We start from the raw sequence: 27,305 nt of genomic DNA, 5'->3' as shown, positions 1-27,305 counted from the left end.
ACGTGGTCACAGGGAGAACTTACAAACTCCATACAGACAGCACCTTTAGTCAGGTTCAAACCTAGGTCTTTGGCGCTGTAAGGCAGCAGCTCTACTGCTGTGCCACCATGCCGCTTGGGATTTTAAACTTAATTATGCAAGGAAATAAGGCCAAATAATGCCATTAAATTCGATTTAAACTTGATGAAACAAAGGTAATTTCTTACTATAATTGAATTAAAACATTGTTTTTAGAAGCTCCATTCGGTTACAACACATAACTAAATTTTGACCAGGGCCACATCTTATCTTTCATCCCCTGCCTACAGTATTCAAGTCAAGTCAAGTCAAGTTTATTTGTCACATACACATACAAGATGTGCAGTGAAATGAAAGTGGCAATGCTCGCGGACTTTTGTGCAAAAGACAAACAACCTGGAATGCCATTAATGAATAGACCAATGCCAAGGTCTGCAATTAAAACTTAAACCTTTTGTCTTTAATTCAAAATTCCTTCATGGACGTGGGTTTTATCCTGCCCAGGTATATCTTGTAGAAACATGGAACTGTAGAGTGTTGATTTACCAAAGAAAGACACAAAATGCGGAACTAACACCGGGTCAGTAAGCATCCCTAGAGAACATGGATAGGTGATGTTTAGGGTCAGAACACTTCTTCAGACACCTTGTGTTCTAGAAAAACATTGCGGTCTTGTCTCCCATACTTTCATGCTGTTTTATACACCATTCACCCAAGTCTCTAAGATCCCAACTTCAGAGCTGCCAACTCTCACGCATTGAGCGTGAGACTCACGCATTTCGACAAATTCTCACGCTCTCACGCTGATTGCAAAATTTCTCATGCTCTGTCGTGAGAAATTCTGTGATCAATGAGAATTTCAAAACTAATATCAACTGCATGGGCCGCGGGTGTTGGAGAGCTGGGGCTGAGGGAGGGATGGAAGCAGAAGCGGCGGCGGGGACAGATGCGGACGGGGAGCCAGGGCTGGCGAGTGTTTGCCGGGCTGGCAAGTCACTCGCTGCAGCTCCGGCCATGGAGCAGCCTCAGTGCAAGTGCCCCGGGATGTTGGAAGCGTTGCGCCGCTGCCGTGAGAGTCTCTGTGCCGAATTCGCGCTGGTGACCGACATGGACCAGGCTACGGCTCGGTGTGTCCTGAAGGACAACCAGTGGCTGCTGGAAGTAGGTACCAAGCACTGGGTCGAAGCGGTGGAAGATATTGGCCTTCAAATGGGGGTGGTTGGTGAAAGCATCGTGCTTGCCTGCTAGATTTTCACTTACTGTAACTGCAGGAAAAATGTTCCTGATGTTGTGGGAGTTCAGAACCAAGGGTCACAGTTTAAGGGGTAGGCCAGTTAGGACTGAGATGAGGACAAACTTTCTTCACCTAGAGAGTTGTGAATCTGTGGAATTTTCTACCACAGAAGTCAGTGGAGGCCAATTCACTGGATGTTTTCAAGAGAGAGTTACATTTAGCTCTTGGGGCTAGCGAAATCAAGGGATATGGCGGAAAAAAAAGGAAAGAGGTACTGATTTTAGATGAACAGCCATGATCATATTGAATGGCAGTGCTAGCTCGAAGGGCTGAATGGCCTATTCCTGCACCTATTTTCTATGTTTCTATGCTTGAGTATGTGGCAATAAAACTCGACCACTTGATTTTAAAGCATTCAAGTATGGTGGAGGTATAATGTAGTCATAGAGTGATACAGTGTGAAAACAGGCCCTTCGGCGCAACTTGCCCACACCCGCCAACATGTCCCAGCTATGCTACCTGCTTATGGTCCATATCCCTCCAAACCTGTCCGATCCATGTATCAGTCTAACTGTTTCTTAAATGTTGGGATAGTCCCTGCCTCACTAGCTCCTTTGGCAGCTTGTTCCATACACCCACCACCCTTTGTGTGGAAAAAGTTACCCCTTAAAAAGTTACCTCTTAAAAATATTTCAAACAAAAAACATTGAAATCATACTTCAACAATGCACTAAAACATGATTTTAATACATCAAATTTTAAAAAGTTTCTACTGTGGGAGGCCTTCCCCTACTCAGTTGCTCCACTCCCTCAACGGGTACTCACAAGACCAGTGATCACTCAGCCCCCCCCACTTTCAAAAACGCTCCACGGCCCCTGGTTCAGACGGAGAGTACTGCCAGATGTGAGCGGGGAACTGAGGCCAGTTGTCCGTGATGTCTGGATCCCAATGCTCAGCGCTTCGTGTTTCAGTTGGCTAATATTATTAACTTATAATTAGCCTGATTTGTAATTAGTTGACAAAAACCTTAATTTATTAATCCGGAATATCCAGGGAGATTGGATAAGTGTAATATTAAAATGACATGCAAGGTGTCTGTCACATACAGCCCCGATAACCCATTATTTCCTTCAGTTAAATATTGGGAAGGTAGCACTATTGTCATTTGCCACTCAACTATTATGTTTGTTTACCTCACTGACTTTTTCTAAACCCGCCCCCCCCCTCCCAAATTCCTTTGACAGAAATAGAAATGTCCCCAATCTCGTTGTTTTATTAATTGAGCATGAGGATGAACATCCTCACGGAGTTGGAAACTGATTCAGATGGAAACTGATTCAGATGCAATGTTTAAGAGCTTGTTCAAAGAAGGGGCATATTTTAAAGCAGTGACAGAGATACTTGCAGGGGAATGTGTGAGGAAGTTATTATTTGTCTTTAGTTTTAGCTTGAACCAGGACATCTGAAGATTCAAAGTTTAATATTGTAATTGTGCTGATACTGACTTCAACCAACCACGTAATGAATATCATCCATTCCGGAGGTTTTATTTTTCTGATACCATTTAAACTTCACTTGGATTTAAGAAACAATGTGCCCTCGGTACATTTTAGCTATAATGTAATAATGTATGCATGTTGGGAGGTGCAATCAAAACATGCATACATTATTACATTATAGCTAAAATGTAATAATGTATGCATGTTGGGAGGTGCAATCAAAACAAAGATCTTTTTATTATTAAATATTATGTACTCTCAAGATCACATTAAATAGAATATTATTGCTTAAATATATAGTTATTGGACTGTCCCAGCTGAGAGGAAGACAGCAAAATACTGAAGATATTGGGGGTGAAAATGACTTCAGGACAGTTTGTTAGGAAAATGAAGGAAATGGTAATAGAATACATACAGCTGAGTGAGTATAATTTTATGGATGAGAAATTGTGTTCAACCAATTGATGCCTTCTTTGACAAAGTAACTAGCATGTTAGTTAACAAGGAAGCCAATGGATGTAGCAGATTTTGTCATACAAAATTTGGTCCGTGAAATGGCCCATAAAAGATTGTCACATTAGATAAGCACCTGTGGACTTAAACGTAATAGGTTAAGTCCAGGAGCTCAGATATGAGGCTTTATGTGTGGGCCAGATATATTGTCAGTGCAGAGGGGCTAGGAGCAAGGCCAAATGTGCATCCAGAGTCAAGGTCTGGAATCGTACTAGGTGTGCAGTCAAACCTGGGACAATGGGAGTGATTCAGCGCTGGGAACCTAAGCAGGTAAGCAGCTATGGTCAGGGTAGACCAGGGGGCCAGGTGCAAGGCTGGACTCTGGGTCAGCTATGAGAGAAGGTATGCAACTGGAGTCAGGGTCAGGAGTAGTACCAGGTGGGCAGTGAGACCCAGGTTGGTCAACATGGGGCAAGTGCTTGATTAGAATCTGATTTCCATACATGAATATACTAAGATCATTCATGTGCTGCACCTGTTGATCAGAGCCTGGCTCTACTGTGGAATGTAATTAGGAATGTAATTTAGCCTAACCTTATTCATAGCTAATCCAATTTAAAGTATAAATATTGCATTCAAGTGTAGGTTAAAAGACTCGCTATAGTATGTACCAGATTGCATAATTTCAAGCTGAAAAATGCAAAAGCTCCTTACCAATGGGAGGGGGGGTCTCAGGAGATATTTGAGACTGCAAATGTTGGACTCTGTCAGAAAAATCAAATAAACTGCTGGAGGAACTCAGCCTTTCGAGCAGCATTGCGGAGGGAATGCGATGTCTTTGCATCCCATTTGCTGCTGGATCTGCTGCGTTCCTCCAGCAGTTTGTTTTATGGAACATTCTCTTTGAATGGTCATCCATCTGTTTCATTGACATGGCATAAGAGCAGGCATGGTTTTGGAGCAAATGCTACATTTTATGTCCAATGAGCAGGAAGCCAACGGTGGCTTCATTTGTACTTCCTTCGAGGTGAGCAATTTGATATCCGGCAGATTGTAAAAGCTGCACTGACTGCCTTGAGCTGAGCCGTGGCCTGCAATAGTGGCTGCAATGCTGGAGGAGTGAGGAGGGATGGTGTCATGGAAGGGCTGTGACTGCTGGCCAATTGGCAATGCCCACATCCCATGAGTCAAGCAGAACCCAAGTTCCTCTTGCAGGTGTGAGCGCAATTGTGACCGGAATAGCAGGGGCTGTTCAGAAACTTCAGAAGCTGAAGGAAACATTACATGTTGGAATAAGGAAAGAATCCTTGGCAAAATACTTTGTGGGGATTAGCCGGAAGAGCATTGAACGGAGTTACAATCACCCCCAACTTGTGCAATAGGTGACAAACATCAACGTGCATTTACGTAAGCAATTATTGCAGCCCGCTGCTTTATTTCCAGGTTTCACGTCTCGTGATCAATACCCTCTGTGATAATGGTGCAGTGGTAGAGTTGCTGCCTTACAGCGCCAGAGAACCAGGTTCTATCCTGATTATGGGTGCTGTATGCATGGTGTTTGCATGTTCTCCCTATGACAGCGTGGGTTTTCTCCAGGTGCCCCGGTTTCCTTCAACATTCCAAAGTCATGCAGGTTTGTAGGCTAATTGGCTTCTGTGATTTGTCCCTAGTGCATGGAATGCAAAATTAGGATAACTGTCTACCTTCGATGTAAACCAGCATCTGCAGTTCTTTCCTGCTAGTATCAGGGTGATCTTTGTTTAAAAACAGAACTGCAGATGCTGGAACAATCGAAGGTAGACTAAATGTTATGGAGAGAAGGATTAGGCGAAGTTTCGGGTCGAGACCCTTCTTCAGACAGATGTTGGGGGGGGGGGGGGGGGCGGGGGGAACGAGAGAGGAAGTAGGTGGAGACTTGTGGGAGAACTGGGAAGGGGAGGGGCCCTCCCCTGCTGAGTTTCTCCAGCATTTTTTGTCTACCATCAGGGTGATTTTTGATCGGTGCAGACTGAAGGGCCTGTTTCCAAGCTGTATCACTAAACTAAAGCTGAAATTAAATTAAATGTCTTCTGTGTACACAGTGCTCCCTCTGTAATCAATGCTCTCCAGACAGTGACCTCCGCACACAGTGACCTCCGCACACAGTGACCTCCGCACACAGTGACCTCCGCACACAGTGACCTCCGCACACAGTGACCTCCGCACACAGTGACCTCCGCACACAGTGCTCCCTCTGGAATCAATGCCAGTGGTATCTGAATCTGAGGAAAGTGATCTTTGTAATCAGCATCCTCCAGACAGTGATGTCTGTAGACAATGTAATGAATGCCCTCAGTGTAGGTACTTATCACGTGGTGATGTGAAGCTGCTTTAGCTTTGTGCTGTACCCTCTCCATCTCAAGCTCTCTCCTTCTCCAAGGCGGAAGGCCGTCCGTGTATCCTCAGCTCATTCTGTAGCACAAAGGGTTGCAGAGGATTGCTTCCCACTGCAACACCTTGATGTTTGAAACAAGGCCATGCTGGAGGCAAGGTACACAATTCTGCCAGGCCACACTGTCGCCTGCACTCAACTACATTGTCGACACGACAGCTGCCAGCTGCATCCTCGCTGGACACATCCAATGTCCTTCACACATTCCTGTCCCAGCATGGAGCCATTTAGCAGGACAGGGGAGGCCATCCTGGATGTGCATCCAAATGCATCTACTTCCCTGGTTTGATCCTGACTATGTGCTGCCTGTAGGGAGATTGTACGTTCTTCCCTGTGACCGCGTTTCCAGTTTCCCCCCACGCTCCAAAGACATGCAGTTTTCTAGGATAATTGGCTACTGTAAATGCTCCACAGTGTATAGGATTGAGCTAGTGTACGGGTGATCATGTGGTCGGCATGGACTTGGTGGGCCGAAGGGTTGGTTACCATGTTCTATCTCTAAAAACTAAAATTACATCTCCCATTTTGGGGCCCAGAAATGTATAAGGGAAGTATCTCTCCTTTCCCATTCCACACAAGCGCTTGGCATTGGGATTCTTGTGACATGACCCACCTCTCAAGCTTCCAGTTAACTATCAGGGGCCTTTCCACTGCCACCCTGAGTCACATTGAGCAGGGCAGTCATTGGCACATGGGCAGCACGCTGGCACAGCAGTAGAGTTGCTGCCAGGGACCCGAGTTCGATCCTGACTATGGATGCTGTCTGTACAGAGTTTGTCTGCTTTCAGCGTGAAAGTGTGGCCTTTCTCCAGGTGCTCCGGTTTCCTCCGCACTCCAAAGACGTATATGTTTGAAGGTTCGGTACAAAATTGGCTCGGTTGTCCCTAGTGTGTAGGATAGTAATAGTGCAGCGGGATCACTGGTCGATGCGGACCTGGTGGGCCGAAGGCCCAGTTTCTACGCTGTATCTCTAAACTAAACCGAAACAAAACGCAACTGGGGCAGGAAGCAGTGGGAGTCACAAGGTGTCCGAAATAAGAAGGGTCTCGACCCAAAACATCACCTATCCATGTTGACCAGAGATGCTGCCCGACCTGCTGAGTTAGTCCAGCACTTTGTGTCCATTCAGCAGTGGGAGTCTTGCATTCATCAGCTTCGTGGGGAGGGTGAAGGAGGGAGAGGGTGTTGTCTCAGGGCTTTGGTTGTCCCAGTCTAAAGGCTTGCTGTTCTCTTGCAGAGTTGAGTATCCGGGGAGCGCAGGAAGAGGAGCCTCCAGACCCGCAGCTGCTGCGACTGGACAACATGCTGCTGGCGGAGGGTGTGGCTGGGCCGGAGAAAGGCTCCGCCTCCGCCTCCACCGCCGCAGCCGCCGCCGCTGCTGCCTCCGGGGGCGCGGCCACCGACAACTCAGCGGAGCACACGGACTACCGGGCCAAGCTGACGCAGATCCGACAGATCTACCACACCGAGCTGGAGAAGTACGAACAGGTAAACATAGAAACATAGAAATTAGGTGCAGGAGTAGGCCATTCGGCCCTAAGTGTGACGTTGCTCCCCCACACCCCCTTCACGTACACCACCCTGCACCTGGGACATCTCGGAGGCAAGGTGGCACATTGGTAGAGTTGCTGCCTTACAGCGCTGGAGGTCCAGGTTCGGTCCTGACTACAGGTGCTGTCTGTACGGAGTTTGTACATTCTCCCCGTGACCTTGTGAGGTATCTCTGGGTGCTCCGCTTCCATCCCACAAAGACCCACAGGTTTGTATGGTTAATTGGCCGATAAAATTGTAAATTATCCCTAGTGTATAGGATATTGTTAGTGTATGGGGTGATCGCTGGTCGGCGGGGACGAAGGACCTGTTTCTGCGCTGTATCTGTAAAGTCTGACATATGATGAAAGAATGGGTCGACTGGGCTTGTATTCACTGGAATTTAAAAGGATGAGAGAGGATCTTATAGAAACATAAACATTCTTAAAGGATTGGACAGGTTAAATGCAGGAAATTCTCTGCCACAGAAGGCAGTGGAGGCCAATTCACTGGATGTTTTCAAGAGAGTTAGATTTGGCTCTTAGGGCTAAAGGAATCAAGGGATATGGGGAAGAGGCAGGAACGGGGTACTGATTTTAGATGATCAGCCATTTTCCCTAGTTGGAGGGTCTTGTTCCAGGGAATCCTCCTTCCATCTCCTGCCATGCTTCTGTATCTCTTGCTATGTTTCTACCGCTGGCTTATTTTGGTTGGGAAGAGACAGCCATCATAGGCTCGGAGTCTTTAATGTTCGTGTCGAATTCACTGACTGATATTTTGCCCACATCTTCATTGAGCCAAATTCAGACTGAAGTGGACACCAGAAAATCTGACGAAATGCAAAGGAGGAGGCCAAAGACTTGGTGTAAGTAGATTCCAAGTTACATGAAGGCGAAGCGAGGAAGAGATTTGTGGAGGAAATACCTGAGCTTGGAGCCCAGGCAGCTAAAAGCACAGTGGCCAAGAGTTCAGAGTGTTTTATTGTCACATGCTCCAAATAGAACAATGAAATTCTTACTTGCAGCAGCACAACAGCTTATGTAAATGTAGTACTATGTAAACAAAATAATACATGAAAAATAAGTTTGGTGTATATTTTATATATATATATATAAACGAAATTTAGCTAATGCACATCACAGGACAATGGTGAGAAAGGTGGGCTTAAAATTGTAGTGCTATCGTGTATTGTTTCAGCGGAGATTTGGGAACACACATATACAAACAAACAAATAAGATGAGAGTTTTAGTAATACATATAGATATATATATATATTTATTTTACACACACACACACACACACACACACACACACACACACACACACACACACACACACACACACACACACACACACACACACACACACACACACACACACACCACACACCCACTCCCCCCACACCCATATAGAGGACTCGACCCGAAATGTCACCCATTCCTTCTCTCCAGAGATGCTGCCTGTCATTTTGAGTCTATCAGCCATATGTGTGTGCGTGTATATATGTATAAAATAACACACTATATATTTACATATATATATATATATATATATAATTTATTAAATATATACATATTTATGGATAAGCTGGATAAGCTGATCAGGAAGGCCGGCTCAGTGGTTGGGGCAGAGCAACTAACGGTCAAGCAGGTGGCAGAGGCCAGAACTCTGAAAAAACTAGGCTCAATAATGACCAACCCCACTCACCCACTCCACGCCCTGAAGGTGATCAAGTGCAGCATCTTCAGTCAGAGACTGATTGCACCAATGTGCAAAACGGAGAGACATAGGAAGTCTTGTATACCAGCTGCTATAAGGTTTTATAATGCACAAAAATTTTAACTTATTATGTATTGAAGATATCTGTTGAAATGTGTGGTGTTATGTCTGTCTTGAAGCTGTTGTGGCACTGTAATTTCCTGTAAAGGATTATTAAAGGTTATTCTATTCTATTTATGTGTGTATATTTATATGTATATTTATATGTATATATATGTATATTTTTATATATATATATATATATCTATATATATATATATATATATATCTATATATATATATATATATATATATATCTATATGTCTATATATATATTTATATTTATATTTATATATATTTATATATATTTATATGTATATATATTTATATAACACGCTGAACTTTTTAAAAGTTTATTATATTTATCATGAAAGTTTGTAAATTACCCCTAATGTATAGGATAGGGTACAGGTGCTCATTGGTTGGTGTGGGTCGAAGGGCCTGCTTCCACGCCACATCTTTTAACATAACTAACCTAAACTAGACTAAACCTCCTCCCTCGACAAAGCTCTGGGGCAGAGTCCGGAGCTGAACGTGCAAACAATGTGACCATCCGAAGGTGGCCAGCTGAGAACAAGTGGAGCCAGAGCACTGGAGTCGCTCAGCTGGGATGGTTCAATATTCTCAGCCTGGCTCTCTTGCTCCACAGTCCAGTGTGATCCTTGGGCCCATTCCATTCTGACCCAGAAGCTAGAGGCTGCACCCCCTGAGCTTTGCCTGCCATCTCAACATTCGACTTGTATGAAAGCATTTGGATTCATGCTGCATCTTTCATGAGCTCCGAATATCCCGAAAGGTTTTACCGTCAACAACGGTTAAGGGAGCCTGGTGTGATGGACCTCATGGAGTCTGCAGAGTTTTGTAAGTGCCCACATGGCAAAGGTTGTCCCAATGTCTGCTGTCTTCTGGAGAGAGGCTACTGTGCAGAGTACAATATGTGCATACACATACCAACATTTACATGGAGAACTAAATGTATAGATGCTCCTAAGGCACGTAGTGTATGTGTTTACACATTGTGCTAATCCAGATTCAAAGACAAAGTTGTTTCATTGTGAAGCTAACAAAGGTTCATTTAAAATTCAATTTAAGCGTCCTATTTAAAATTTCATACGAGGAAGGAATGATAAGAGTTTTTCAGTTTGAAGCTTCTGTCTTGGTGCCGACACATGCAGATGACAAAATGGAGCAATTCAATGAGATTCGCCTCAATGTGTCAAGTGCTGTGAGCAGATGAAAGGAGATTTGCCGAACATTTTCTTGTGATGAATGCAATTAAAAGCACAGAGGCTTGTCTCAGTGCAGCGCTGCATCATGTCTCACAGAAACACCTCAAAGTGCTTTGTGTCCGGTGCAGCGTCTGAGAGAACTGAGCTTGTCATGTCCTTGAACATTTGCTGCATTGTACATACCCACAGAAAAATTTGGGGTGGGCGAGTAGTTAAACTGTTATCAATGGTGTTAATTGGAGGAGGAATATCAGGCAGAAAACCGGGTGCGTGTGTGTTGCAAAGTAGATTGAGGGGGAATAAAAGAGGGATGAGGGTCCATTAATAATGTACAGTGACCTGCGGAGCATTAACCAACGGCCTGTAATACTATCACACCCAAATAATTCATAGGACATCGGAACAGAATTGGGCCATTTGGCCCATCAAGTCTGCTTCGCAGTTGGACATTTGGAGCATTCTTGATTAGTACAGGTGTCAGGGTTTATGGGGAGAAAGTGGGAGAATGGGATTGAGAGGGAAAGATAGATCAGTCATGATTGAATGACAAGAGTAGACCTGAAGGGCCAAATGACCTAATTCTGCACCTATAACCTATGAAAGATACATGTTCCCAGATAAATGAGAGGCAATTTAAGAAAAACAAATGCGACATGAAATGGAGAGGGATTTCCCTGACATGCCGAGTATTTCCAATGTTTATTTCTGATTCTGTGGAGGTGAATGGGTGGGCGACATTTCAGTTTGGGATCTCTCTTTAGACTCAAGACTAACAGTCTAAAGAAAGGTCTCTACCCGACACATTGCCTATGCATTCCCACTTGACCTACTGAGTTACTCCAGCACTTAGTGTCTTGCACAATATTCCAGCATCTGCAGTTCCTCGTGTCTCCAAGTGCAAGAGCTGGGTTGTTTTTCCAAACCTCCACAGAATGGTGGGCCTCAGGTGGGGAAGAGGTTGGAAACAAAGGGCAGTAGAAAGGAATGTAACCTCTTCAAATGTTTGGGTTAAGACTCAACAGGGAAGAGATGCTTTCAGAGCTGGTGGAAGTTAGTGGCACCGTTCATGAAATTGACATGTTCCAAATGGGTACTGGCGCATCATCAAGATAGTGGGCAATGTAGCAGAGAAGGAGTTGGTGATTGGTGTTGGAGAAAGCATGGAACAAAGACTGTTCCATGTAATTAATGAGGAGAAAGATCTGGGGCCAATGTTCTTGTTCCACCAAACCTATCTCTTCCTTTCTTGACTCCAACTTTTCCCGTCTACTTCATCCTCTTCACAATTTCCACCGTTGACTTTCGATGCCCTCTGTCACTTTCACAGTTTCTACTTTCTCTTCTCACCTCCAGTTCTAGATTCCCTTTCTCTAGCGACCAAAAAGCTTCTGACTATCGCCTCTCTCCACCCCCAACCGCCCCCCCCCCCCCCCCCCCCCCATCATTTTATAAACCTCTATAATGTCATCCGCCAGGCTCTGACATTCCAATGAGAATGAAATACAGCCTATCCAATCACTGTGTGTAACTACAGCCCTCCATTCCAGGCAACATCCTGGTGAATCTCTTCTGCACTTTTCCTATTGCTTCCTGTAGTGAGCAACCATGAAGGGCCTGTCCCACCAGCATGCGATTGCATGCGTCTAGTGCGACCAAACATGGTGGCTTGAGGCGTACGGCCTCGTAGAGAGGCAGCGGCCCCCGTTTCGACTCCAGCGAAGGAGCCGAGTGAGGGGGAAAGGCGCTAACCGGGACCGGCAATACCTGTGGGCCCTGCAAGGAGCTGCGCTATGAGGGGAATCTGTTTTGGTGAACAGCTAAGGAGAGGGCGGGGCCGGTCCCACTTCCAACCGCGGAGCCGTCTCGAGTTGTGCGGGGCTGGTCCTGACATCATACTCACCAATCAGCTGGGCAGGAGGCGGGCCGTCTGAATTGGGATATCGCACGGTGTCGGGCGGTGATGTCATCATGCAACGGAACGCCAGGCGGTGACATCATCGCGCAACGCCACGCGGTCGGCGTACGCCGTCAAGATGCTGCACACAGCGTCAATTCGCTGCGTACGGCATCAAGACGCTGCTTACGCCCGTCGAGGCGCTGCGTACGGCCTCAATGCGGCTGCAGGCCGACCGTGTCAGTTTTTCGGACCCCCGCGAGATGTTGTGACCAGCTCCGCACAACATACGGCTCCGGCGATCGAAGTGGGACTGGCACCGCGAGGCCTTACGGCTCAAGCGACCACGTTAGGTCGCGCTCGCCGCATGCAGTCGCATGCTCGTGGGACAGACCCTTAACTCTACACATTGTTCTCAATTGCGGCCTAACTATTGTTTTGTACAGCTGCAACATGATGCCTTATACTCAATGCCTCAGCGTATGAAGGCAAGCATATCAAATGCCTTTTTCACAACCTTTGCCACCTGGGTAGCCACTTTCAGGAAGTGTTGTACTTTCACCCAAAGGTCTCTGTACAGCCTATCAAGGCCCTGGACAATCTACTCTAAATGTCATACCAAAATTTGACCTTCCAAAGTGCATTACGTCACACTTGTCCTAATTAAATTCCATCTGCCCAAAAAATTTTTACCCCGCTGTGCCCAACCTTCCAGCTCACCTATGTCCTGCTGGTTCCAACAACCTTCACCATCTCCTTCAACTGCATTCACTCGAAGCATCGGTGACTGAAAAAATAACGTTGTTTCTCTTTGCACAGATGCTGCCTGACCTACTGAGTGTTTCCAGCATTTTCAGTGTTTATTTAAAATATTAAGGGCATCTAGCGCTGTGAAAAAATTAATAAATTAGTGGACCGTAACAAAATGATTCCTAAGCTCCAAAGAGAAGCAGGAGATAGAATAGCACAGCCTATCATTTTGCAACGGTGCAAGGAAAATAGCAATACATGCCTGTAGCATTCTATCCCGCAGTTCCGTAGGACTGGGACGCACCGCTAATTGATGAAGAGAGGAATACAAGGAACTGCAGGTGCTGGGATCTTGAGCAAAATGCAAAGTGCTGAAGTAAGCAGGCCAGGCAGCATCTGTGGGGGGAATGTCTGGGGGCCTTGCAAGTCGGGACTCTTCCACAATACCAAACCCCTCCACAAAACTCAACACCAACCACGATAACTAAACCACCCATGATCTCTGGAGAAGGGTCCCAACCTGAAATACCCCCTATCCATTCCCTCAACAAATGCTGCCTTACCTGCTGAGTATGCCCCTGTCCCACTTGGGAAACCTGAACGGAAACCTCTGGAGACTTTGTGCCCCGCCCAACGTTTCCGTGCGGTTCCAGGAGGTTTTTGTCACTTTGTGCCCCACCCAAGGTTTCCGTGCGGTTCCAGGAGGTTTTTGTCAGTCTCCCTATCTGCTTCCACTACCTGCAACCTCCGGCAACCACCTGAAACCTCCGGGAACTGCACGGAAACCCTGGGTGGGGCACAAAATCTCCAGAGGTTTCCGTTCAGGTTTCCTAAGTGGGACACGGGCATAACTCCAGCACTTTACGATTAAGAAAGAGAGAAAATGGGAGGGACCAGGTCACATCAGCAGTGGGTAACTTGCTGAACAAATATTGCGGGATGCCATAAATAAGCATTTAGAGAGATGCAGGTTAATCGGGAACAGTTGATCATAAGATGATAAGTGATCGGAGTAGAATTAGGCCATTCAGCCCATCAAGTCTACTCTGCCATAAAATCATGGCTGATCTATTTCTCCCACCTAACCCCATTCTCCTACCATCTCCCCATAACCTCTGATACCTGATGTGGTTGTACTTTGAGTTTGATGAATGACCTGAACCATTAACTTTGTTTCCCTTTGCACAGACTAACCTGCTAAGTATTCCCAGCGTTTCTATTATATTTGTTTAGGGATATTTGTATTTGACCACCATGAATGAGTATAGTGATGGTGTTGCAAAGGAAGGTCAGTGAGGCAGCATGTTTGATATGTATCTGTATATTTTAGCACGGCATTTGAACCACACGCGGCATCATTAGGAAAGTAAAAACCATTGGATGCCAAGGGAAAGTGAAATCTTGGAATAAGTTTGCTTCAGTGATGGAAAACACGAGGAATTGGTTAATGGGAGTTTCTCCATATTGGGACATGATGTGGCACCGGTGCTGCTGCCGCTGCTTCACCACTCTAGTGACACAGGTTTGATCCTGACCTCTGGTGCTGTCTATGTGGAGCTTGCTCATTATTCCTGTGACTGCACATGTTTTCCCCAGTTGGTCCAGTTTCCTTTCGACTTTACAGACTTTAGAGATACAGCGCGGAAACAGGCCCTTTGGCCCACTGTGTCCACGCCGACCAATGATCATTCCGTACGCTAACACACGAGGGACAATTTACAATTTTTACCAAAGCCAATTAACCTACAAACCTGCACATCTTTGAAGTGTGTGAGGAAACCGGAGCACCTAGAGAAAACATACGGGGCCAGAGGGAGCACGTACAAACTCAATACAGTCAGCATCCTTAGTCAGGATTGAACCTGGGTCTCTGGCGCTGTGAGGCAGCAACTCTACCACTGAGCCAACGTGCCAAGCTCCAGGCAGCAGCTTCTTTCACGGAGACGGGTCGCTCCGTGCCTTTGTGATCTCTCTTACGGCCTCCCCGTGCTGTCTGTTGCAGGCCTGCAATGAGTTCACCACGCATGTCATGAACCTGCTGCGGGAGCAGAGCCGGACGCGGCCCATCTCCCCGAAGGAGATTGAGAGGATGGTCAACATCATTCACCGCAAGTTCAACTCCATCCAGATGCAGCTGAAGCAGAGCACGTGCGAGGCAGTGATGATCCTACGCTCGCGGTTCCTGGATGCACGGTAGGTGGATTTGATTCATGTCATCCTAATGTACTTTAAGGAAGAACAGGAGAGAAGGGCAACTCTCTTCACTGTAATAACTATACAGCTCTATAGTCACAGTCCTTGACTTAACTACCAAATTGGAACAAGAATGGAGTGTTCAAAGAAGTGGTGGGGGAGAGGAGCAGGGAGGTATGGAAGAGGGTGGGAGTCTTGAATCAGGAGGTATCTTCCCACACCACAGAGTTGGAGTAAATCTGTCCAGGATAAAATAAATGGCCTGGGGATTATGGACAGGTGGAGGAAGGCAAGGCTCATACACGGCCAAAGGCAGTGAGGTGTTGGGATGAAAGAGGGGCGGTACAGTCACGCAGCGGTACAGTTGCTGACTTAAGGGCCTGTCCCACTTGGCCGAGAATCGCGCGCCATTTACACGACCTGCTGGCGTGTGAGTAGCGCGTGGGTAGCGCGGGACGGGCGCATGGAGTGGCGTAACTGACGGCCAAAGTGGGACAGGCCCAAGACCCTGGCGCGGCGCAACGTCTCACCTCCAACAGCAGCAGAAGCAGGCAAACGATCGCCGAGCTCGGCCTGGGGCTCACGGCCATTGTGGATCTGGATCTGCCCCCACTCCTACCCCCAGAGTGGGGCCAAGACAATTGGAGATAGACCCAAACTGGTTGAGCTACTTAGCGGGACCGGCAGCATCTCTGGAGAGAAGGAATGGAGGGTCGAGACCCTTCTTCAGACTGAATAAGTCTCAACCTGAAACATCCTCCATTCCTTCTCTCCAGAGATGCTGTCGGTCCCGCTGAGTTACTCCAGCATTTTGTGTCTATCTTCAAATGACGTAATGCGTCCAGACGGCTGTGCGGACGCATGATGATCGGCCTCTAGCGTTAATGACGGTCAAGTGGGACAGGCCCTTTACAGAGCCAGAGACCGGCTTCAATCCTGACTATGGGAGCTGTCTGTATAGTGTTTGTACATTCTCCATGTTACTGCGTGGGTCTTATTTGGTTTTTCTCCTGTTTTCTCCCACACATGTACTGTTTGTAAGTTAATTGCATTTGTTAAAATTGTAAATTGTCCCTAGTTGGTGGGATAGTGCTAGTGTGCGGGGTGATCGCTGGTCGGCGCGGACTCGGTCTGCTGAAAGATCTATTTTCACACCGTATCTCAAGTCTAAGGGTTGGATTACATCATGTATTCTGTCATTTGATGCATGAACAATTAATTTATATTGTGATATCATACCGTACAGGAAAGCCAGTTATAACTGGCTGCTTTTTGTACTGAACACTGGGGTAAAGAGCAGCAGCGTCAGTACTGAACCCTGGGAGCAATGCTGAATGTGTAACTCCAGCCTGAGATCACTCCCCTAATACAACATTGGCCTCTGTGAGCCTCTTGTTTATGATTCACCTCCAATACCTTGGGTCCTTGAGGCCACGTTCATATGATGCATGGCCAAGACTTTCTGCATTCTATCTCGGGTTAGTCAATGGTTATAATTGATCAGCTAGGATCAGTTTATGGAGAGATCCAACACAGAAATAGGCCCTGGAGCCCACTGAGTCCATGCCAACCATCCATCAACCAGTAATTTACATCTATTGCTACATTTTCATCAACTCTCTCCAGAATCAACTCCTCAATTGTTCAATGGTACTTAATTGTTACATGTACCTTCTTACAGTGAAATTCATTTTTGCAGACTCTTCAGTGATAATCCTGCTATAGATTAGGCACAACCATATCGAAGGGCCTGTCCCACTTACGCGACTGTTTTCGGCGACTGCCTGTACCCGTCATTGGTCGTTGCAGGTCGGCGAAAATTTTCAACGTGTTGAAAATTCAGCTGCGACCAGAAAGATGCTACAACTCTTTGGGTGACTGAGGAAACTACTCACGACCATACAGGCGACACCCTGGCAACATGTCACGGGGTGAAGCCTGTTTGGTCGTGAGTAGTCGCCCAAAGAGTTGTACCTTGTTCTGCTTGCCGCTGGATTTTCAACATGTTGAAAATTTTTGGCGGCCTGCAATGACCTATGACGGGTACCGGCAAATTGTTTTTCTTTGAAACAGAAGTATCAAAGAAAAACAATTTTTTCAATGGCAAAGTTGGCAAATGTCCAGTAAAACGAATCTTTTTTTTTAACCAGTTGAGTTGAATTATTGTTCCCGTTTTGTTGTGGTCATATATGTGACTGTATATATAGGGAATGGTGTTGTGATGACAATGATCCAGGTATGAAGTAAGTTACCAGCCGCACATGCTGTTTGTTTATTGTTGTGTAACGGGTCCACCACCCAATTTCTGGCAACTGATGGTCTGGTGCCTTCAGTTAAAATCATGATAGCCCACTTGAAATCCCACCTGGAAGTCCCTCTGAAAATGTGACACCTCGGCCAGGTAGGACGCCAATCAGCAGGGTGAATTTTCCACCTGTGTCCAATGCTCTGGAACTCCGGGCCGGCCAGAGCCTACAGATCGGTTCCAATCACTGACTTCTGCGGCCGATTGGCGGTTAAAATTTGCCCCCTGTGGTTGGGTCTCTGGACCTCTGGCCCGGCCGGTGCCAGCATATCCGTGCCCGTAACCGACTTCCGTGGCGGGTTTTGTGGGCCAGTATCTTGGTCCTGAAGGAGGTGACCGCTGTTGGTCTGGCAAAATGGATAACATGGCAAGGTTCTGGAACCAAGGGTGCCAAATGATTGGTGGTGGACCTGTACTTACAAGGTTGTGGATTGATAGATTGAAACATTTCTCACTCTCAGCACCAGAGTTCTATAGTTCAGGACACCAAGGAGAAAAGCCAACATCTAACCTTGGCCAGCCTTACTTCTTGCTACAATTAAACGGACATGGAGGTGAACGGGTTTCCTTCTCTTTTCTTTTTTGAAATCTTTTTACTTTCAGGAGAAAAAGGCGTAACTTCAGCAAGCAAGCGACGGAGATCCTCAATGAGTATTTCTACTCCCACCTCAACAACCCCTACCCCAGCGAAGAAGCCAAGGAAGAGCTGGCGAAGAAATGTAGCATCACGGTAGCACAGGTGAGGGTGGCTTTGCGGTTAAAGGTGGACGGTGGGATTCCTCTGGTCATATTATGCTTACACTGAACTCTTAGAATGTCACAGCCCGTCTTAACATTGGCGACCATATGAACCCTGACACACCGGGCATTGCTCTGATGTAGAAACAAGGAACTGCAGATGCTGGTTAATACACAAAAAGACATAAAGCACTGGAGTAACTCAGCGGGTCAAGCAGCATCCCTGGAAAACAAGGATAGGTGACATTTTGGGTCGAAACCTTTCTTAAGACACTGGGGGGGGGGGGGAGAAGAAAGCTGGGAGAGAGGAGAGGCAGGAAAAAGCATAATGGGTAATAGGTGAACACAGGCTAGGGGAGGTTTAGATAGGCAGATAATTGGAACAAAGGCCAGAGATGAAAGCAGAAGGTGGGAGACAGGATTGAAGTCGTCTTTTGTGAAGCCACATTAAAGGTCAGTATGGGAATGGGAAGGGGAATTAAATGACCTTTCTGTTCTGAGCCTCCTCCATTGTCAGAGTGAGGCCATACGCAAATCGGAACAACAGCACCTCATATTTTGCATGGGAGGCTTACAACCTTGCATTCCCTCTCTCTCCCCCTCTCCCCCCCCCCCGCCCCACCCCACCGTAGCCGTTGTGCGAGTTTCACTGTTCGTATCCCTTCATTATCACCTCCCCCACAGCCAACAATGGACCATTGTGGGCTCCCTGGCCATTGGTGCCGGCTCTGGTCTGTTCTGCACTTTTTCATACCTCCAGTTTTCCTCTCCCCTGACTCAGTCTAAAGAAAGGTCTCGACCCAAAACGTCACCTATTCCTTTTCTCCTGAGATACAGCCTGACCTTCTGAATTACTCCAGCATTTTTTGTCTATCTTTGATTTAAACCAGCACCTGCAGTCCCTTCCTACACAGGATGTTTGCCACTCTGGCTGAAAGCTCTTGCAAGCTGCCCTCACTGCGCGCGGTACAAATCCTTGCAGCATGTATTGCAATTTAAGTCTTTGTGGCTTGCACGTTCCAAATCCAGCATGTGCGTGGTCCAACATTGCCAGACGGTCAGCTTTACCTTTGTGTTTCTTTGTCACCCTCTGGCAGGTATCAAACTGGTTTGGTAACAAGCGAATCCGGTACAAGAAAAACATAGGCAAGTTCCAGGAGGAGGCAAATCTATACGCCGCCAAAACAGCGGTAACTGTGACAAACGCGGCGTCTCAAGGAAGTCAAGCCAACTCCCCGTCCACTCCCAACTCCACTGGTGAGTGTTTATGGGCCACCTTGCACAGCCAGACACTAATCAGGACTCTAATTCGAGCAACTCCTAAAGGACACCTCCACCCCACTTTATGAAATGAAGAAGCTGAAAGGTCAATTCTCATTGCAGGGACTTCCTGAAGCACATCAGAAATCACAAGCATAACCTTATCACCATGTAGAACATGCACGAACATTCATGGTTCAGAGGGATATCTATTTCAGAAATCAAAAATCCCAAATTTGCAAATGAACACAAAATGCTGGAGTAACACATAAGGTCAGGCAGCTTCTTTAGAGGACACGGATAGGCGATGTTTCGGGTCAGGATCCTTATCAGACCCTTCTTCAGATGTCACGTGTCTTAAGAAGGATCTCTACACAAAATGATGTCTATTCATGTACTTCGTAGATGCTGCGTGACCCGTTGATCTACTCCAGCACTTTGTGTCCTAGACCAGATTCCATTCCTTGGAGTTCCTTGAGGTCCCCACAAAATTGCAAATGCTTGATATCTGAGATAAGAACTGCAGACGCGGAAATGCTCAGGAGGCAATGCAGCAACCGTGGAGAGAGAAGCAGAGTTCAAATGCTAACTTTGTTTCTCTGCATAGCTACTGCCTGAGTATTTCCAGCAGTTTCTGCTCTGGATCTGAATGATACTCTCCAAATGTTAGAGGGCAATTTATGGTGCAGTAGAGTTGCTGCCTTACAGCATCTCTGCTGCTCCCACACTCCAAAGACATACAGGTTTGTAGGTTAATTGGCTTTGGTAAGATTGTAAATTGTCCCTAGTGCCTGGGGTAGTGCTGGTGTGCAGGGATCGCTTGTCGGCGCGGACTCAGTGGGCCGAAGGGCCTGTTCCCGCGCTGTATCTCTAAACTAAAAAACTAAAAAACAAAACATTGCACCTTCATATCGGAAGATGAAATTCCAACGCATGTCCTGAGTCCTCAACAATTCGGATCAATTGGCCACAGAGATTAATAAAAGCCACTGCAATGTTAAGTGACCTTTCAGTTTGGGCACAGTTGTGATTTGGCGGGCATTATCAATTAAACCAAATGGTTCCTTATGATGGACTAATAAACCTTGATGATATTAGGATGGGATTCTGAGCAGATGGCAATGAATTTGTTGTCCACAGCTACTGCCTTTTCAGTCACTGGTTAGCATGGCACGGGTGCCAGATGATCTAGTGTTCTACTTATTAAAGGTTGCTCCACATTTGCTGAGCTTCCTGGCACGATTCGGGCCACATGGGTCGCCTTGAGATGTTTCTGCTTATGGTTGTGAGAGTTATATGCAGATGGACTCTCCCTGCCTTATCCTGATAATGAAGGACCTGCTGGGGTCGAACCCTTCGAAACGTCTCTTGGAATACCGCACACGTCCTGAGGATTTAAGGAAAACAGTTCTGACTTGAAGGATGTCAAGAATAACCATTTTAAGCCCAGCATTACCTTACAAATAATGGATTACTCTGATAGGAAATGGAATTCAACTTTCTTCCTTCACCTCGAACTTCAGTCATCTCCGCTAAAGCAGTTGTCCTCAGCACGGCAGGACACCAGGCAATGGTCCAGAATTAAAGAGGAGAAGCAGCAGCTTTGCTCTCATTATTACTGTTATTATGCAGTGAATGGAGAGATACGCATTCTGTACAGGCCGCTTATTGGTCTTGGCCACAGACATTATGGGCCGAAGAGCCTGTTCCTCTCCCTGTACTGTTCTATGTTTACATTACTACCCCCTGAGGGAGGGCCCAGCACCATTCATCCCATCCCCATTCAATCTGGCTTCAGTCGGTTTCCTTCCAGTTCTCCCTCCGTTTATTCTGTATCGTCTGGTCCGAACATGAACCCCATACATGGTTTTGCTGCCTGTGGGTGTCACACCAAATGATATTTCCCCTTTTTGTACAATTATCTGATACTGATCCAAGGACACAACAATGAGCATCTGATCAACCAAGACAAGTAGTAAAGGTTTATTTTATTAATTGTATTAATTGCCCTTGCGTTGAGTGACTTGCTACGTTATTACTGTGGGCAGTTCAGAGACTGGAATAATTAATTGAATTTAAATTTCTCAGCTGCCTTGAACTCATGCCTCCAGATCTTTTGTCTCAGTCTCTGGAGCACCAATCCTGCAACATAACCTCTCGCCTGGCCTGTGAGATGCTTGAGCTATCCTTCTCTCTGAACATTTGTTGCTCCCCATCCAATTAGACGCGGTAAAATAGGACTTGTGCAGATGGGTACAGTGCTCAGTAGGGACACAGTGGGGTGAAGGGCCAGTTTCTGTTCTGCAAGACTCTGACTCCATGACCTGTTTACCTTGGGAAGGATATCAGTGACTCGGGGCATAGGTTTAAACCAAATGAAGGAAGGATTTGAGGGGAGTTGAGTTGAGTTGAGTTTTGTTTATTGTCATGTGTACCGAGGTATGGTGAAAAGCTTTTGTTGCGTGCTAACCAATCAGCGGAAAGCCAATACATGATTACAGTCGAGCCATCCACAGTGTACAGATACATGATACCAGGCACGGAAATCTTTTCACTGTACCAGGGTACATGTGACAATAAACTAACTAAACTAAACTTTTTCACACAAAGGTTGGTGGGTGTATGGAACAAGCTGAGGAGGTCGGTAGAGGAACATTTAGACAGGTACATGGATAGGACAGGTTTAGAGGGATATGGACCAAAACCAGGCAGGGGGACTAGTGTAGATGTGGCATGATAGTCGGCGTGGGCAAGGTGGGCCAAATGGTCTGTCTCCATACTGTATGACTCTATGGCTCTAACTGACCTGGATCTCATCTGTATTGGTGTTGGAGGCAGAAATCCTCATATTTAAAAGGTACTTAGATATGAACTGAAGTGGTCCCAGCAGTGGAAAGCCTATCTTATTAGGCTGCATCAGTCATTTTCTGCCAGCACAGATAGGCTGGGCTGAATGGCCTCCCACCTGCATAAATTTTGATGTCTACAATAAATGAATGCTATCTCACAAGTGGATATCTGGAAATAGATATAAGCCTTTAGTTGTGAAATGGAAGGTACTGGCAACCACTCAATGGCCCGGGAACAGTTAGCTTTTCATGTCAGGCACCCTTCTTCTGAGCTGGGAATGACAGAAAACAAGTTAGTTTTAAGTTGCAGAGATAGTGGAAGAATGGATAGAATGAATGGAATATCTCTGAAAGGGAGAGGGCAAGATTGACCAGATGATCCCAATAGTTTAGTTTAGTTTAGTTTATTGTCACGTGTACAGAGGTACAGTGAAAAGTTTCTCTTTGTTGTGTGCCATCCAGTCAGTGGAAAGATTATACATGTTTACAATTGAGCCGTCCACAGCGTACAGATACAGGATGAAGGGAATAATGTTCAGTGCAAGATAAAGTTCAGTAAAGTCCGATTAAAGATAGTCCGAGGGTCTCCAATGAGGTAGATGGTAGCCCAGTACCGCTCTCTAGTTATTGATAGAATGGTTCAGTTGTCTGATAACACCTGGGGAGAAACTATCCCTGAATCTGGAATATTTATGTAACTGCCCATTTGAAGGAACAAATGAGCAAAATCAGAGCAAATCAACCAAGGGGCACATTCTGTTACAGATTCATTGAGTCATACACCACAGGAACAGGTCTTGCGGCCCACCATATCAGTGTTGCCTGTAGTAACCATCTCCGTGCATCCCATTTACCTACTTGAGGTTGGTTGCCTGCTCTGTCTTGGTGCTTCTACACAAAGTATTTGTCTCAATGCTTCTTAAATACCATGAGAGTATCTGCCTCCAACGCATCTTCAGCCTTCCCATTCCAATCTCCAACTTCCTCAGATCCCCTCGAAACCTCCTTCCTCTTGCTTTGAAACGTTTCCCTCTTGTCTTTGACTTTGCCACTAAGGTGAAATAAAACTGTTAAAGCTGCGATAAGCAGTTTCGCCGGAACCAGAAAGTGAATGCTGACGATGCCCAACGGAACAGGCAGATGTCCGTGGAGTTAATATTACAGATGGATAAGCTCAAGGCAAAACTTAAGATTGGGGTTCGGAGGGAGAGATGGATCAGCCACAATTGAATGACCATGTAGACGATGGGCCAAATGAAATAATTCTGCTCTTATCACTTATGACCCTATGAGAACTGATGCAGGCAGGAAAGTCAAGCTGCCTGCGATTGTTGAATTCAATATTAAGTCCCGAAGGCTGCAACATGCCCATTCGGAAGATGAGGTGCTGCTCAACCCTTTCTTCGACTTTGTTGGATCAGGGGATTAAAACATGGAGCAATTGGAAACGCAGGACTGTCCTAGTAGACTGAACAACGGCGTTTTGCAAAGCCTATAGTTTCTCTGTGAACATCAATGGATCGAGAGGGCAAAGGCCGAACACCATACTCCGACAGCAGCCCAGCACCATTTACTGCCTGTTGAAGCCGTAGCAACAATCACTACTTACACTGCTGGCCAGATATGCAATGACGTTCAGCGGTAGGGAACAACGGTAAAACCTTTCATGGTCTCCAACCCCAGGTGGAGCGCACAACCCACAGCTGTGACCATCCCTGCCTCCAGTGAGCATACTTGTTCCTTTTCTCAAGTAATCTCCCAACAGAACCTTAGGACATGGACGTTTGCCCCTGGTCCAAGAAGATTCTTCTAACTCGCCAGTCAGAATTGGTTTGAGGGTGCCTCACCATCTTTCCCAACAGCTGCCTCCAACACTTATCTTACTTGCTTATTATTACAGAGCCCATTCAGCCTGTTGGATCCATGCTATCTCATCAGTTTACAGACTGCCACAACTTCCAGTGGTTTCACAGCCGTTTTTGCCCTCACTCTCCCTGCAGCAACCTGCATGCATCGACTTATTATCTTCAACCAAATCCCAGAACATTTGTGATCAAATGTAACATGGAATCAAAAAGGGCTCAGGATGATAAACGTTGCCCTAAAGATTGGAGTTAAAGGGCATTTGTCCGGCAAACCCCATTCCACCTCTGGGTCGAAAGGAACTGCAGATGCTGGTATATACTGAAGATAGACACTTTTGTGTGCTGGAGTAACTCAGCAGGTCAAGCAGCATCTCTGGAGAAAAAGGATGGGTGACGTTTCGGGTCGGGACCCTTCTTCAGGCCACTCCACCACTGTTTGTCCAGTTGGGTGGACAAGGTTACTCCCCTTTGACCTGCGATGACCTGCTGGATTGGAACAGATCCCAGTGCCATCCCTGTGTGTGCATACATCAGGTTGGACAGGAGCTTGGTCTGTGGGCTTTGTCTCACTCTTCTCTACCTAACCTTTGACTGTCAAAGCAGCGCTGGTACCATAGCTGTGCAGGGGGGCGGGTGGGGGGGGGGGGAGGCAGCAAGGTTTACACTATACTTCATTGTTGGCTTATTTTCCCAGCTGAAAACCTCAGTGAAAACAGGGCAGAGCTCAACAAGGCACATACAAATCGGGCCTCAGTTTAACATCCTGTGCATCCACTGGGTCTCTGGAGCTGTTCTTGAAGGCAAATTAAGAGTGAGCACAATGGTTGTTGCAATGATGGTCGAGGGGCAGGGGCCTGGCTGGTCTTCCTGCCAATGTTCTCGGTCTTTATGGAATTTATATGCTATTATACTCTTACTTTGTGTGCATGCGTGCACGTGTGTGAGTGAGTGTGCGAATGTGTGCATGTGTTGTTCATTGCATTGTGAACAGGGTGATACAATTACTCTCTGTCTGCACACATTGCTGTCAGTGTGCTCCAGCGTGCCCCAGCAGCAATGCAGCTGCAACCGTGCCTCAACAAACTCCTCCAGTGCCATCCTGCAACGGCAAGCTGCCTTTGGTTTTCCATGCGAGCGTCGGAGAATGCGTGGAATTACGTCAGAGCGGCAGGCATGCAAGGCTGCGCCCCCACTGGCTGCCACCCACCTGCGTGCTCCAGTGCAAGAAGGTTACCCTATCCAAAGATCAATTATTCTTTGTTATTCATTGTGTGTTACACAATTTGTGTGTTCACCCTTAAGCTGCTTGGAGAGAGCGTTCACTGAGAACAAGGACCCAGCCGGGTACTGTCACCCATCCAGGGCAGAGGTTCCACGGCTTCCAAGGTGCAGTGTTGATGCTGCCGTTTGCTGTTCCCTCTGCCCATCACTGATGGTGGTCTTGCCCCCCCCCCCCCATCCTGCCTGGCCCGGCTGCATCAGCCATCATTAGAAAGGTATTTTTGGTTCTCCTGATTCAACGTCACAGAGTTAGCGGAAGGGGAAGAAGGAAAATATGATTTAAACTAGAAATCTTCGTGGTTATGTGTCATTGACTGGGTTTGCCTGCGACATCTTTGTGAGTGTGTGGAGAGCTAACTGCAACTGGGTATCAGCGTGTGGGTGTGTTTGTGTGGGATAGTGTCTCTTTATGTCAGTGTATGCATGTGCAAGGGTAGAAGAGAGTGTGTGTGTGTTTGTGTCTGAATGTTACAGCTTTATGATGGCCTGCACGTATGTCATGGGACATACCATGAGCACGCGTGCCCATGTTCCGCAGGGAATGTATTACCTGGTCTGACCCACATCTGTCCCAAACCACTAGGTCTGATTGACTCCTGACTGCCTCCTCTCGGGGGTGAGTGGGGATAGACAGTAGATGCTGGCCACTTCTCATGAATGAAACGATAAAACAAGGGTGTCTGTTTGACAATATCCCTCAACTTGCATTTTGTGCGGAGTTGGGCATCGCACTGTAATGTGACTAGGTGGTTTTGATCATCGCACTGATGTGATCAAATTACAATTAAGCTTGGTGACTGGATCAACCAGCAGATCTTGAAACTGCAGTATCTGGTAAACCGTGCCACAATGCACCAGGGTGGGTATGCTGGCTGGTAGTACAAGCCCTCAGAAACCCAAATCCATATCATTCTGCAAACCTGGCACTCATGGGGCTTCACCCTTGCCACCGCTCATCCACCTGGAATCCCAATTGCACCCATTCCCTGGGTTCTCAACCCCCCTCCCCCTCGGGTTCTCAATCCCGCCCACCTGAGACCTCTCTCGCTCACCTCCCCCGAGATCACTCTCTCAAACCCCCCAAACCTCTCTCCCACCTGCCCTGAGATCACGTTCTCAAACCTGAAGGATTTCACTCTCACCCTCCCGCTATCTCATTCTCATCCCCTTCCCTGATCCCACTCCCACCCTCCCCGCTACCTGTCTCCCCTGGATCTCGTTCTCAATCCCACCACCCTGGGATCGTACTCTCATTCCCATTACTCCCCCGCACCCCACCCTCTCCCACGATCTTTTTTTAATGAAAGTGACCAATGTTCCCATTGAGCTGGGTGTGAGGAAGTGTCAGGGTCAGTGTTTGGCCAAGTCACACAAGGGTTGTAACGGATTGCCTGCCACCTTCTGTCCAATATTGTGCTTTTAGTAGGCCCCCCTCGGTCATGACTGACCATGGGTGATGCATCCTGGTCGGATGCAAGCCTGGGCGATGCCATATGGAGGACAGGCTGTTGCCCATGCAGCACGTCCCCCCTCTCCACGTCGCTGATCGATCCAAAGGAACAGCAGGGCCGTCGCAGGAGCTGCCAGAGCGAGGTTGTAGACAACGACGAACTGCCTTAGGGGCTCCGACTCCAGATTTTCTTGAGGTTTACTCCTGGAGCCTTTCCCATGACTGGATATGGCCACAAGGCAGTGGAGGTTTTAAATCAGAGATTTCCCTTTCCTAGATGGACTGCCTTCCAAGGCTGAAGAGCCCCATCCGACCGAGATTCGTGGGGGTGGGAGTGTCTACCTACCCGTGCAGGTCTATAGCATCTGCCCAAATATTGTGCAGACTTCTAATATTCATCAGCATCCGTTGAGACCCTGACAGCACTGTAACCGTGGTGACGGCCCAGACTCCACTTTACTGCTGCCCTACTTTATCTTTCCCTTTTCACCCACATTTACCTCAA

The 27,305-nt window shown here is 46.8% G+C and overlaps 1 protein-coding gene across 2 annotated transcripts in view; it reads left to right on the top strand.

Annotated features, from left to right (window-relative positions):
- Window positions 1-27,305, top strand: part of LOC129701058 (pre-B-cell leukemia transcription factor 1-like) — a 258,569-nt gene that overhangs the window by 201,391 nt on the left and 29,873 nt on the right. The window contains exons 3-6 of one of the 2 annotated variants that reach the window (XM_055642006.1): window positions 6,874-7,124; window positions 14,862-15,052; window positions 17,961-18,096; window positions 19,193-19,241. In XM_055642006.1, coding sequence (XP_055497981.1) covers window positions 6,874-7,124; window positions 14,862-15,052; window positions 17,961-18,096; window positions 19,193-19,241 — 627 coding nt within the window. Of the gene's footprint in view, window positions 1-6,873; window positions 7,125-14,861; window positions 15,053-17,960; window positions 18,097-19,192; window positions 19,353-27,305 lie in introns of both variants that reach the window. The other variant, XM_055642005.1, reaches the window with a different exon arrangement.

The sequence above is a fragment of the Leucoraja erinacea genome, chromosome 10 (genome assembly GCF_028641065.1).
Source record: "Leucoraja erinacea ecotype New England chromosome 10, Leri_hhj_1, whole genome shotgun sequence".
Taxonomy (NCBI): domain Eukaryota; kingdom Metazoa; phylum Chordata; class Chondrichthyes; order Rajiformes; family Rajidae; genus Leucoraja; species Leucoraja erinaceus.
Note: the sequence above shows the minus strand (reverse complement) of the source record. Positions and strands in the feature narration are given on the sequence as shown.